Here is a 14,354-nt window from a genome sequence, read left to right as displayed (position 1 = left end):
GAGGCTGTCAGGGTTCGTGTGGCTTAAACCATGAAGCGGCAAGGAACCGTTTGATCAGAAGAGTAGACATCTGCTGTTGGAAAGGTGACATCTCAGTTTCCCCAGAGACCTTCTACAGGAACCAATGTGCTGAAGCCTTAATCTTCTGTCAAAGTAATGCCTCTCAAAGTCAATCTTAGTTTTTTTCTGTCTTTACTGGATCTGTGTGTGTGTGTGTGTGTCTAATCCTGTGTTACAGTAGCGAAAGCATATGGGAAGCATACCCAATAGAAGTTTTAAAAATCAAGATCGTCCAGGTTTTAAACTACGGGTAAAACGGGTCTTGTGAGTGAGTGTGACGGTTTGGGAGCTGGGTTTGTAACTCTGAGATTGTGGGTTCAATTCCAGAGCGCCGTGAATATTGGCTCCTTTTGATGCCTGACCCCTGGTGAGTCTACGTAGTTTGTTTGTTTGTTTTTGTTTGTTTGTTTATTTAGATCCCCATTAGCTACTGTGTTGTAACAGTAGCTACTCTTCCTGGGGTCCCCATAAATATTTTACAATACTTCAATACAGAAAAATACATCAATACACATCCGTAACATTCATACTCACAGTAAGACTCGCAATACATAACAATACACTACATAACAATACACAGTGCATAGCAACACACATTACATAACACAACCACTAAGACACACAACAACCAACAACAACTCAATGCCTGTCAATACCTATGATAGCTCTGTATAATAATTTCATCTCTTAAATAATTGAGTAAAGAAATCATTTAGCAATTCATCCTTTAAATCACAAATAAAGTGGGACGGATAGCTCTCTACCACCATTTAGCAACTCATCCTTTAAATGACAAACTGGGATGGATAGCTCTCTACAACCGAGCGTGAGCGTGCGTACGTTTGCTTACGCGGTCGTAACTGCGTACGCCTTCCCCTTGCGAAACGCCTCTTTGTTAGCGCTCCAATTTGTGTCATCCAAAAAAAAAAAAGAAGTTGATTCAGACGTTCCTTCTAAACGGCGAAATGTAAGAAAGTTAAATTGCCTTTGTTCGTTCGGACTTTCTTTCACCTTTTCTGATGATTTGAATGGAGACTGAAATATCAAAGCCAGGATATCGCCCATAGCCCCTCAGAGGCGTCTGTGTGATAACGCCACGCTGTGTTTGTTTAAAAAAAAAGACCCACCCACCCACCCCCACCCTCATTTAACAGATCTTTGTACAAGAGTCAGTGCAGCAGCGTTTGCTGAATGTTAGGGTGGACCTGACGCTGAATTTTGCTTTGGAATTTAGCTGATCCCATGCAAAATTGGGATGAGGTTGCACCCAGAATAGACCGTATTTGAATACTTGTCCTTCTCCTAGTTGCAGAGTCTTCCAGCGGCTTGGTCGTGCCCCTCTGTATCTGTGAGGACTCTGGCTGGTGGTGCCGTTTCGGTCATGAGACGTTCGCTTGGCGAGCTTGCCAGTCCATTCGCTGACCGCGTCCCGCGGTACGCGAGCGACAGCGCCCATTTACCGAACGCCCGTCTGTGAAGAGGCGTGGTCTCCGGGCGTCGGTTCACCAAACGGAAACACGTGCGAATGACGTTCAGCTCGAGTCCCGGCGTCCGCCCCTCCCCCCCGCCACTAAATGGCTCCCCCTGTGATCTTCGCGGCGCGGAACTGGTCCAGTAGGTCAGGATTCTCAGGGAGGCGTCAGCTCGCCCCCTTCCGCGAGGCCAGGGTCCCGGCCGGAGCGGGGATGGCGGCTTGGCTCGTCGGCAGACGGAAGCGGTCCTGGATCCGCGGCCTCGCGCGCAGGCGTTAAATACGAGGGCCGGCTTTCGGCAGAGTGCGCTAACCGCAAAGCAGAGGAACACGAATAAAAGCAGCAGTGCCCTGTCACAGAGCCGATAATGCCTTCAGTCATTACCCCCGCCGCTCCAGCCTGGCCGGCAGAGCTCGCGCTGGCCCTCGATAGCCAGCCTCAGCGCTGGCCCTCGATAGCCAGCCGCAGCGCTGGCCCTCGATAGCCAGCCTCAGCGCTGGCCCTCGATAAGCAGCCTCAGCGCTGGCCCTCGATAGCCGGCCTCAGCGCTGGCCCTCGATAGCCGGCCTCAGCGCTGGCCCTCGATAGCCAGCCTCAGCGCTGGTACTCGATAGCCAGCCTCAGCGCTGGTCCTCGATAGGCAGCCTCAGCGCTGGCCCTCGATAGCCGGCCTCAGCGCTGGCGCTCGATAGCCAGCCTCAGCGCTGGCGCTCGATAGCCAGCCTCAGGTGCCTGATGCAGCCTCAGCGTTTGTTCTCCCCTCACCTGGTTAGAGTGTGTACTAGCCTCATCTTTCCCTTGGGGAATTTTTTTTTTCTTTTACCTCGCTGGTTTTTCGGAGGTTGCGCCTGGGTCTTTCACAGCTTTTCTACTTCCCCGTTTTCCTGTAAATTTTCTTTGGGACCGTGCTGCTTGAAAAAGAGCTGTGCAAATAAAATGGAACTGAACTGAACCTGCTCAAAATGGGGAGGGGAGGGAAGGGGGGGGTGTGATTAACAGCAGTGCTGGCTTGTGGCTTCGTGCGCGTATGTTCCCAGCTTTCCGGAGGCTCGTTTGCGCTGAAGTTCCCACAGACGGCCTTTGTAAAGACGACCTTCGTTAAAACTGCAGGCTCCTCGCGCTGTATTTTTTTTTTATTCGGAAAAAGCACTCTCATTATTTTGTCCGCCCTGCCAAAAAATATCGACCCTGGTGCGCGTCGTGCCGTTGGGTTTTGGAACCCGAATGCAGCCGAGGCGGTGGTGTCGGGCGGGGCGCTTTTGGAAAGGGAAGGCCTGCCTGGGTGGTGAGCATCTCCTCCCTCCACTGCTGGAAAGGTGTGGAGCGGCGCTCGGTGCTGTTTGAGCGGCTAATTGGACAGTTCCTTCATACCTGAACCTGTTGCAGGTCCTGTGGCAGGCAGCATCATGTAGGCTGAGCGCTGTGGTGGAGCTGCAGCTTAAGCTGGTAAGGGTGTTGGATACTGTGTCCATTAAGCAGGTAGTGCCTGAGCCTGCTGTCTGCCTGCTCCCCCTGCCTGCCCCACACCCTGAGCCGGCCACAGGAGCACAGCCCCCCCCCCCCCCCCAAATGAGTCTGGCCCCTCTCAAAGTTTCTTTCTCCGTGTTTTCCTGGGATTTGCTGCTGTCTCCTCCGGCTTGCTCTGGGGGGGTTCAGGCCAGGGTGTAGTGCGTGCGCTGCTTATTTTGAGTGATTGTTGGTAATAAGAGCTGTAAAATTTGATTGGTAGGTGATATGAACACGGCTGTCCTCCCAAAAGGGAGCCATCCCCCCTGCATGGGCTCAAATTCCCGGTCATGCAGTCTCTGAGCTCCAGATGCATCCAAGCCTGTTACACGTGCAAGGAGTTTCATAAGTCAGCACGGAGTTTACTGTGAAAGAAGGTGCACACGGAATGATGGGACAGTGGCAGGATTTACGGACTCGGGTTATGAACCACAGAACTTGACTTTCACAGCTTATCGTTGTCGAGTTAATTCTAACCAAGTAGAGCAAATAAGTAAGTAATGTCACCTTTAGGTTGTGATTCAACTTAAGTTTGTTTCATTTAGTTTTTCTGTTGTTGTGAAATAAAAACTTGTTTAAATCAGTTGATTTCCATAAAGCAGGCAATGCAATAGATGTTTGCTATCAGAAGCTGTGCTTTTAAGTATAGAATAGTCTTCATTTGGGCCCAAGAGGAAGAGGTAGAGGTCTCCAGCTTCCCCTGCGGACATGCTGGAGTATGTCCTCAAACGGCCCATGTTTACTGTAACGAGCGATAGACAGGGCTCCACCGTGCTCCACCGTGCTCACGTTAGGAGCGTTTGCTCCTGAACATGAACGTGTGCTAAAAGGAAACTTATTGGGGTGCGTTAGTGTGTGTCTAAATCTTTCAACTCAGGAGCTCATGTGCCGTTTGAAAAAGATTTTGGGGCTGAGCCCTGATTGAGCCGTTTATTGCGGGGAGGGGAGGGGAGGGGAGGGGAGGGGAGCGGAGCGGAGCGGAGGGGAGGGGAGGAGGAAGAGAGTCCACGCCACTCCTGCCGTGTTCACCAGGCGATCGTGTAATAACACCGGGCAGTGCGCTGCCAAAATCCTTTTTTTTTATTGCCCCTGAAAGCAATCTGTGTGCAAACGAACCTTTATGAAGCGCTGCCTCCCCAGGGCAGTTCATAAACCGCCCCGCCGTCGGTCTGGGGGAAGCGAGGCCAGCGCGGTGGCGGCATGCGCGTGATTCAGAATCTACGGCCCATTCAGAATATTCGGCGGATCGCAGGCGTGCGTTTCCCAGCTGGGGAGCGGCGTCCTGCGGCTCGCGAGAGAGAGAGAGAGAGAGAGAGAGAGAGAGAGAGAGAGAGAGAGCGCGGGGGCGAGGAGCGCTCGGCTCCGAGGGAAATGAAACTCGAATTTACTTCCTTCGGTCACGCCGTACGCCATCTGCAGCGTAAAACGTACCGTAAACCAAACCGGAACCGGTTTCAGCGACTTAACAAAAAAAAAAAAAACACTTCCAGCGGTCGTGGAATGCCCGGCATCGATCGGGCCCGGATGGATTTCATCAGTATGAACCGCTCTGTCGCGATAGCCCTGGCTTGTTAAGACCGTAGAGCGTCTGGCGTGTTTATCGACTGTGGCTTGGCCTCATCTTGCGCGGAAATCGATAATGATGAGGTCGGGCGGTGAGCTGTGAGCGCTGTCCGTCTCGCGGCGGGCCCGCCTCACGCAGCGAGTGGACGCGCGAGCGCTGAGTGGCGGTGGGGGATGATCGCGGCGTGGCGGTATCTTCTGCTCGGACACGCGTCCGCTCTGCCCGCGCAGTCCTTTGGGCGGTTCAGTCTGCAGAGCGGTTGCGATGGAAACGCAGCTGAATCGCGGTCGGAGGGCGGCGGCCTCCTGACCGAAGCGGATGCTCCTCAGGTCTGACCCAGGGGACGCAAGCTGTCATTCCGGGCTCTGGAGTCTGCACCTCTGGTCCAGGTGTTTCAACGTGCACCTGTGTATTGAGCACCGTATTAAGAGCTGTTATGCCCTCTCAGATGTGGGGGCCTCTGAATTCTCTCCTCGTCTTGCTCTTGCCATTGTGATTCTGGCTACCTGCTCTTCCATGTAAATGTATTTCATATCCAAATGCCACCATTTCTAACTGATTCTGTGTTGATGAGGTTGACTCACTCACAGCCTACAGATTTATGCAGCTGGATATTTACTGGGGAATTGTTGGGTTCAGTACCTTCCTGCTCAAGGGTTCGAAATGGCTGTGCCCTGCCTGGGAATCAAGCCTGCAACCTCAGGGTTACAGGTCGAGATCCCTGACAGTCGTGCTTTACCGTCGCTCCTTTCTCCCGCTGATAAACCATGGCGACGCGGTGTTGCTGGTGTGGCGCTCACAGGGATCAGCAAACCCGTGCAGGTGAAGTCTGCTGCCTGCTCCTCAGACCAGCCGAGCTTTCCGCTGTTCCTCATTAGGGCTTTGTCGAATAACTGCGTCGTGTGCCCCAGTGTAAACCGTTCTCTGACCGTCAGCCTTTTCTGTCCGTTACTCCGCGCTGGAACGCGCTGCCGACGGAAACCAGAACGCGTTTCCGACACGATTAACGGTACAGTGGAACACTGCTGCGAGCGAGAAGAGTGGTCCATTTTAGCTTACGATTTGTTGACATTACATCCGATGTGATTTTGTGTCAGGTCTGTATGTGATGTTCATGCTGTAACTCTGCTCACTTTGTGATGTACTATATGGTACTATTTTTGTCCCTTCAGCTGTTTTATTAAGTAATAATTATGCTGCTTATTAATAACTATGCATTTTCTGTTTGGTTCCATTATATTTAAACGCAAAAGTTTTCCCGGAGAGGTTTTCTTTAAGGTTGAGAAAATGAACGTGTTAATGAAAGCAGGGATGGATTATTTGAGCCTTTGCTTTCACACATTAGCTGTTACGCCCTACGGTCACCGCGGAAGAACCTGCCGGCGTCCCAGGCCCAGCCGAACGGCCGGAGGGGGTCATCGCCGCCTCGCTCGGCCCGTGCGCTCCCCTCTCTCTGGCCCAGAGCCCCGCGCTGTCCCGTTCCCCCAGCCCCTCTGGCCCATTTAAACAGGAGCCCCTGCGATTCGGGATGGAGCCGAGCGTGACGCTAACGGGGTTAGCATGAGCATTGTAATGCTAACGGGGTGCAGGAGCGTGCCGCAGCTCTGCCGGGCCGGCGCGGCTGCAGCGTCTCGGCATATGGCCCGGGACCCTCGGGGGGGCGTGCCGGCGTGTCATCGGCGTGCGCGCGCCTCTCCGCCGGACAATGGGGGCGCGGATAATTGGCCGTATGGCCCCTCCCGGCAGTCCAGCCGGCCCCGGCTGCCCGTGCCTCCAGTGCGCGTTTCGGAAAGGCCGTCCGCACGGGACAGGGCTTAGGTTACGCACCCCGGGGGGGGGGGGGGGGGGCGGGGGGGGGACCCCATTCATTAAAGTGACAGAGGGCAAACACGCGGCCCCCTCGCCACCCCCCCATTCAGCCCATCTGTCACCAGCCAGGCCCGGAGTGCCGGCCAATCGGGGCCGGAGGGGACGTGGGAGGGGGAGGGGCTTCGGAGGGTAAAGGTCACCGGTGTCACGCTGCGTCGGCTTTCTGGCTGAATCTGGTGGACGTTGTGCGCTGCGCGATGCGATGCGATGCGATGTGGGAGAACCCTCTTCCGTCGAATGCTTGCTGAACAGCAGCAGTCACAGAGAGTTGGGCATTACGTCGCTAGACTCTCTAGGAGACGGAATAAAATGTATTTTGTTGCTGATAAAGATTGGATAAAGATTTAACTGCTTTTTTTGTTAGCAGCAGCGTCTCTGTGCATGGAGATTGATATTAAATTTGATCGGGATTGGGATTTGATTGGGATTTGATTGGGATTTGATTGGGATTTGATTGGGACCTCCTTTTGGGGTCGTTGTCCGATGCGTCCGTTTCCGTGTCCAGTTGAAATGACGGAGGCGCAGGTTGCTCTAGTGGCACAGAGGCATAAGCCATGTAAAATATGAGCAGCCGATCCCTTCTATGTGCAGTGTGTTAATGTGTGTGCAGTGTGTTAATGTGTGTGCAGTGTGTTAATGTGTGTGCAGTGTGTTAATGTGTGTGCGGTGTGTTAATGTGTGTGCAGTGTGTTATTGTGTGTGCAGTGTGTTATTGTGTGTGCAGTGTGTTATTGTGTGTGCAGTGTGTTAATGTGTGTTAATGTGTGTGCAGTGTGTTAATGTGTGTGCAGTGTGTTAATGTGTGTGCAGTGTGTTAATGTGTGTGCAGTGTGTTAATGTGTGTGCAGTGTGTTAATGTGTGTGCAGTGTGTTAATGTGTGTGCAGTGTGTTAATGTGTGTGCGCGGTGTGTTAATGTGTGTGCAGTGTGTTATTGTGTGTGCAGTGTGTTATTGTGTGTGCAGTGTGTTAATGTGTGTGCAGTGTGTTAATGTGTGTGCAGTGTGTTAATGTGTGTGCAGTGTGTTAATGTGTGTGCGGTGTGTTAATGTGTGTGCGGTGTGTTAATGTGTGTGCAGTGTGTTATTGTGTGTGCAGTGTGTTAATGTGTGTGCAGTGTGTTAATGTGTGTGCAGTGTGTTAATGTGTGTGCAGTGTGTTATTGTGTGTGCAGTGTGTTAATGTGTGTGCAGTGTGTTAATGTGTGTGCAGTGTGTTAATGTGTGTGCAGTGTGCTAATGTGTGTGCAGTGTGTTAATGTGTGTGCTGTCGGGCTCTTCTGTGTGCGGTGTGTGTGCAGTGTGTTAATGTGTGTGCAGTGTGTTAATGTGACTGTAGCTGGGGCCCTGCCGGTTCCTGCTCTGTGTGTTAGCACGAGCTCCCTGAGCAGGGTCACTTTTTACAGGGGTTGCTCACTCACGGGGACCGTTGCAGTTTTGGTGTGTGCTTTGTGATTGGCCCAGGCCCAGTTTTTATGTCCGTTGAAGGATACGTATAAATATACAATGGCAGTGCCCTCCATAATGTTTGGGACAATGGCATGTTTTTTTTTTTTTGATCTGGCTGTGTACTCCACAATTTTAGATTTGCAATCAAACAATGCACATGTGGATAAAGTGCAGATTGTAAGATTTTATGAAAGGGTATTTTTATACACTTTGGTTTCACCATGTAGAAAGATTACAGCACTTTTTATACACCGCTGCAGTATATTTTAGGCGTACGTGGAAATGTTCATCAGCGGGACTGTTCAAGCTGCTTATTGGAGCTGGGTGAATTACATTCCCCTGCTTTACACCACAAACCCTGAATGCCCCGTACCAGTCATTACGAAACTGGCGGGTTGCCAGTCGCCAAATATATCATTGTGCATTAAAACTGTCTGGGCCGGGCCAGTCCGGGGTGGGGTGCGGTGGGGGTGTGGATGCAGGGGGTGCATGTGCTTGTTCTCACCTCCCCGCCCTCCCCTCCCCACCCCAGCGTTTGCACACAGCATCAGTGACTCTGTAGAAGGCAGGACGTGTCCCTATAAACCTCCTTAGTCTGACACGGTGGACCATGCCATCTCCCGCAAAGCACGTTGCGAGTTTGCAAAAGGTTTTCTTTTGCAAAGGTCTTGAAGCTTTATAATATTGGTGCCAAATTTTTTATTTGCTGGTGTAAATTCCACCTCTGACATTTATTATCACGTGAGGCATATTCTTAATTCGTATTATTCCTGTGTTTTTTGTTATATGATATTTTTTTTGCTTGCATTAGCTGTCCCCTTATCTTGAGTCACCATGTTGTTCAATAAAGTCTTGCCTGGAGGAGGCTTATGGTTTATGGTGGTACTGCAGGGCTATTCTGTAGAGATACTGCCATTCTGAAATCAATCTACAGCCCAGGTCTAATAACCTTTTCAACTTCCTCCTCTGTCCAACCTCTGTGCGTGTGTGTGTGTGTATGTGCGTTTTTGCGTGGGTGGGTGTGTGTGTGTGTGTATGTGTATGTGTGTTTTTGCGTGGGCGGGTGTGTGTGTGTGTGTTTCGCTGAATTGTTAAATTGCATTTTTTTATTGGTTACTGGCAGCCCTGCTGGGCAGTTTTGTGTGTGAAACTCCCTGCTCACTTTAGCACATACTTCTGAGAAGTCATAAACGGTCTTGCAGCTGACGGGTGCTCGCGAGAACTCTTTCTGTACCACCCGAGCACACGACACACCAGCACCTCGTCTGCTGTTAGAATTTATGCCCTCATGCAGCACATTTTAACGTAAAGCGTAGGGAGCTCCAAGCTGTTTTATCCTGCTGTTTTCAGTGTTGTATCGACACAAACATTGTGTGTTCTAAGCTCTTAAAACGTTGCTTATGGGGACTTCCAAGAAGTCCTGAGGTCGGAATTATTAGCCGAGCTGGCAGGCTGGGAAACACTGAGAAATGAATTTTCTCACAGAGAGAACCAAGCCTGTTTTTCCCCAGGTTTTTTTACGGGCATGTGAAAGGAAAGAAGTAGCTTCTGCGACTTTTATTTTTAGGTCGTTTTTTGTTCCTGTTGGTTTTTCATGTTGGCGTTCAGATTTTTCTGCATTTCACGGGTGTTCATTTGGAGGGGTCCGTGACGGGATCCTGACCTTCGCAGTGAGCCCTTTCAGTCTCGGGGACATCTGTGTCCTCAGATCTGGCTCCTCTGCTGCCCCCCGGGGCTCCATCACCTGCCCCTAGGGGCTCCAGCACCTGCCCTAACTGCCCTGGGGGCTGTGCGCCGTGCTGCCGTGTAATGGCAAGGCACCTGGGCTCCTTACCCAGGTTGAGGTTGCGGGTTTGAATCCGGGTTTGGAAACTATGGTTGTGCCCTTGAGCAAGGAACTTGAGCTGAATTGCTTCAGTGTACAAAAACCAGCTGTTTAAAGTGATACTGTATAAGAATGTAAGTTCTGCAAGTCATTCTGGGTATGTTGTTCTGCTAAATTGCTGCAACATAGGCTAAATTTAATGTACATGGTTTCTAGTAATCTGGCACAAAATGCAGAACAGACTGCAGCGATAAGGTCCTGTCGGGACCCAAAACTCTAAAAATCTGCTCTTACTTCTCTTTTGTTGTATGTTTAATTTTATCTGGTCTTGCTGTTGCACTCCTGTGGTTTGTATGGTCTCTGTTCATTTGGCAGAGCTTTTGTGCAAAGCCACTTCTGTGGCCAGTTGTGGGAAATGACAGCGAGTGTAAAGACCAGGGGTGAGTATGCCCGCCCGGGCAGGGCCATCGCCCCCCCCCCCCGTCTCTGCCGGAATCCGCGCCCGGGCCTAATTGGTGGTTGGAGTGCGTACGCTCGCCACACTTCAGCGCCCGTCTCTCCCCCCCCCCCCCCCCCCCGTGTCTGCGTGTGATCTGTCCTTTTTGAATCTAATCTGTCCCATTAGAGCAGCCATACCGCTATCTTTACCGGTGGCGGCCCGCCAGTCGCCACGTGGACGCGGGTGAGGCGTGGGGGCGATGGTGAAATCATTTGGGAGGGAGAACCATTTCTCCATGAGGATGAAGGCCATTTGATGAAAATTCAAATGTTTTTTTGCCTTATTTTAAAAGAGTTTAAGGTGCAGGTCCCTTTTATTTCAGCGTTCCGTCCCAGCGATGGGGGTGTCGTTGATTCATGAAGTACGGCTAGAAGACGAGAATTTCCGTCTCGTTGTCGCGGTGACGTGATGTCAGAGGCTGTTTGTGTCGTCCCTGCTTGGCTGTGACCCGCTGGCTGTGCGATGATCAGTGGCACACAGATAAGCGGTTTCTCCCTCACAGATAAAAGGGTGATTCATCTCGTTTCAGAGTGTTGAGTCCTGTGATTGTGCAAATGAACAGGAGCCCATGGGCACAGAGGAACCGCAGCAGGCTGAGCAGCCCTGCTCTCTGTGTGTTTTTTTATTTCGCTTTTTATTGTTTTCAGAATCACGACAGACGCGCCGAATGCGAAACTGAAAGTGAGAATAACGAGAGAGACAGAATGAAAACGAAGAAGAAAAATGATAAAATGTTGACAGTAAAAAATAAAAAAGCAAATGGAACAGAATAACCGCGCCGGGGTGTTGTTTTTACGTTCCCCGCATTGCCTTAAAATGTGTTTTATCACTGGAAATGCTCTGATATGTGAGGTGAAGTGCTTTGGCTCTTGTGTGATAAGGGACAGAGAGGCTGTTGTCGTCGTTCCTCTCCTCGGGAACAGAGGCATTTGGGGTCCCTGCGCTGGGGTGTCTCCAGCAGTGTGTTACCCCCCCCCCCCCCCCGCAACCCCCCCGAGCTCGTTAGCGCGCCGCGCTCCACCGCTGCGGATTCCGCTGGCGGAGCCCGCCGCTCGGGCCCTCCGGGGCTCTCATTGGCCGATAGGATTCGTCGCGGCTGGCGCGGCGGCGTGTCCCGTATCTCAGGCGGGCGCTGGTCGCCGCTCGCTTTCTGCCCTCCGCAGTCATCGCTCGGCTGGACTGGGCTGAGCCGCCGGGGGGGAGGCGCCATCGCCGTGGTGCCCAGGCATGATCACCGGTTGGCTCACTGTGGGAAAAGTACCGCTTTGGAAGTTGATCGTTTAAAGGCCTTACTGGAGAACTGTGACTGAGTTTATAGAATGGGAGATGGCTCTGTTTGTTGTGGACTGAGGCTTGCTGCAGTGTTTCGGTGCGATGGCGTGTTCGGCGCCTGGGCGGTCCGTCGATGTTCTCGGGCTCCGAGCGGCTGTTTCGGGGTCTCTGGCCCCTCAGGATCGGGGCGAACGGAAACCCGAGCTCCAGCTTAGCGGTCGGCTCGGCGGCGGCGACTGAGCCAGACGGACGGTGCTGCCCTCCGCTCCACGGCCAAACCAAAACAGTACTGCTCGCCCTGGCCGCCCTCCAAGAGAGGGGAGGGGGCGTGTGTGTGTGCGTGTGTGTGTGTGTGTGCGCGTGTGTGTGTGTGTGTGTGTGTGTGCGTGTGTGTGTGCGTGTGTGTGTGCGTGTGTGTGTGTGTGTGTGTGTGTGTGTGTGTGTGTGTGTCTGTGTAAAACCTGACTTGGCAAAGGAAATGCTGTCTGCCTTGCTTTGCGTTTACACAGGGAGCGACATGGAATTACACACACACACACACACACACACACACACGGAGTACTCTTACCCTTTGTTAATACATTAATATGATATTATACCCTGTGTTGGCACCTCTGTGCTCTTTGTTCCTGCTGTATTATTATCCGCGCGGCTCTGTAGTCACAGCGCGAGTGAACTGTATGAACCTGAGTGAGCGTGGGGGTGTGTGATCCGCTCCGCGCCGGCAGCCTCCGTCTGCCGCAAGCGTCCTCACCCCCTCGCGTTCCCGCCCGGCTACCAGCACCCCAAAAAATCAGAGCGGGGGTTAGCAGACTGTTACTCACTGTTACTCTGCTCTTCACCGCAAGACTAAAGCACTTCTCTCTGTACTCCACTCACTCTTGGGCTGAAAATGGCGGTTGGGTAAAGGTGCATGCCTGTGGCCCTCCAGGACCGTGGCGGGCCAGGTTTGGGTCAGAGGTTCCGCCCGCTTGTTTCTGGGGATTTGGGAGGTAGAGAGCGGGTCTGGGCCGTGAGGGTAGCGGACTCCATGCTGAACAGGTTAAGCGTTGTTCATGTCAGCTGTTAAACCTGTGTTCCTCCGTCTCTCTCCCCCCTCCCAGTAGACCTGGGATCGCTGTTCGAGCTGGAGAACGACCTGCCAGACGAGCTGATCCCGAACGGAGGCGACCTGGGCCTGGGGAGCATGCCCTCCAACGGCGGGGGCGGGGTGGGCCTGGACGGGATGGTCCCGGACGCGGCCACCAAGCACAAGCAGCTGTCGGAGCTCCTGAGGGCCGGGAGCAGCCCCAACCTGGGGCCCCTGGGGAAGAGCCCGCTGGGGCAGGGCTCGCCCACGCACCCGTCCCAGGCCCAGAAGCAGGCCGGCGGGCAGGGCGGGGCCGGCGGCATGGGCCTGGGCACGGGGTTCGGCCAGCCCCACGTGCTGCTGGGACAGGGCCCCCAGCCCCAGCAGGGCCAGGCCATGAACGGCACCCTGGGGCCCGGGGGCCGCGCCCGGGGCCCCGCTCCCATGCAGTACCAGGGCCAGGGGCCGGCGGCCGGGGGCGGAGCCACGGGAAGCGCGCTGGCGGAGACGCTCACGCAGGGGGCGCCACAGATGGGAGCTCACGGCACCATGAACGCGCAGCAGGGCGGGAACATGAACAAGGTGAGAGTGTGTGTGTGTGTGTGTGTGTGTGTGTGTGTGTCTGCTGTGCTTTAATACCGCTGGGCAGCGTGTGTGTGTGTGTGTGTGTCTGCTGTGCTTTAATACCGCTGGGCAGTGTGTGTGTGTGTGTGTGTGTGTGTGTGTGTGTGTGTGTGTGTGTCTGCTGTGCTTTAATACCGCTGGGCAGCGCGTGCGTGCGTGCGTGCTGTGCTGTGCTGTGCTGTGCTGTGCTGTGCTGTGCTGTGCTTCTGTAACAGTGACTTTCTGAGGTCACAGTAGGATATGGCCGGTCCTGTTTAGTGCTTGTGTATGGCTGGGCTAGCTTCGTGGGCGTAATGGCTCTGCTTTGTGTTGAGCTGTGAGATTGCGAGGCGTCCTGTGAGCGAGTCGCCTCCTGATGACACGATGGGCGTGTTCTACGGAGTCGCCCCGGTTACGCAGGGAGCCCAGTTTCGGCTGTTTGGCTTGAGGCGTTGATACGACACTGCTCGCCCACTAGGCCTGGGAGAGGCTGCGTGCGTGCGTGCGTGCGTGCGAGCGTGCGAGCGTGCGAGCAAACTCCTGTAAAGAAGGCGGAGAGGTGTTTTTGGAGAAGATGCATAGACTCTGACCTACAGCCAGGGCTGGTCAATGGCAACTTTTTTGTGAATACAGCATTTAGCTCATCAGTATTTGATACATTCAAAGAAGTTTTACGTACGTGCAGTATAGTTTTGTAGAACGTTCACTCATTCCTTAAACTGCTAATATTATTGATTGTGTGTTCATAAATCTGTTTTTTTTTTATTTTTATTTTTTACTTTCATCAAGGTTTAGTTGTTTAACCCCTTAAGTCAGTTTATCTACATTCATTCAGTTTTTTACAGTGAAATTTTATGTCAATCTGGTCACGCAGTATTCTGATTTTCAATAATAAATGTGGCGTGTGAAATTGTGGAGTGTGTTTTGGCATTTGGGTTTTGGACATTTCTCTGAAACTTCAATCAGGGGTGAGCAAGGAGGGGAGAGGAAGGGGGAGGGTGACAGGCAGGGGGAAAGTTAGCTCATTTCAGTGCACTACTTCCAGGAGTATATAGTGTGCAGTGTACAGTATTTTAGGCCTCTAAAGACCCGTAAGATCATCTGGTTATCAAGTGTCCTTTTAGAGTCTCCAAGTGGCCTTTTTGGAAACCTGCTGAGACGTAGCTTA

At 52.8% G+C, this 14,354-nt stretch overlaps 1 protein-coding gene across 1 annotated transcript in view; it reads left to right on the top strand.

Annotated features, from left to right (window-relative positions):
- Positions 1–14,354, top strand: part of crebbpb (CREB binding protein b) — a 50,173-nt gene that overhangs the window by 4,484 nt on the left and 31,335 nt on the right. Inside the window, 1 exon segment of the mRNA XM_064316079.1 lies at positions 12,618–13,165. Within this exon segment, the coding sequence (XP_064172149.1) occupies positions 12,618–13,165 (548 nt within the window).

The sequence above is a fragment of the Anguilla rostrata genome, chromosome 17, assembly GCF_018555375.3.
Source record: "Anguilla rostrata isolate EN2019 chromosome 17, ASM1855537v3, whole genome shotgun sequence".
NCBI lineage: Eukaryota > Metazoa > Chordata > Actinopteri > Anguilliformes > Anguillidae > Anguilla > Anguilla rostrata.
Note: the sequence above shows the minus strand (reverse complement) of the source record. Positions and strands in the feature narration are given on the sequence as shown.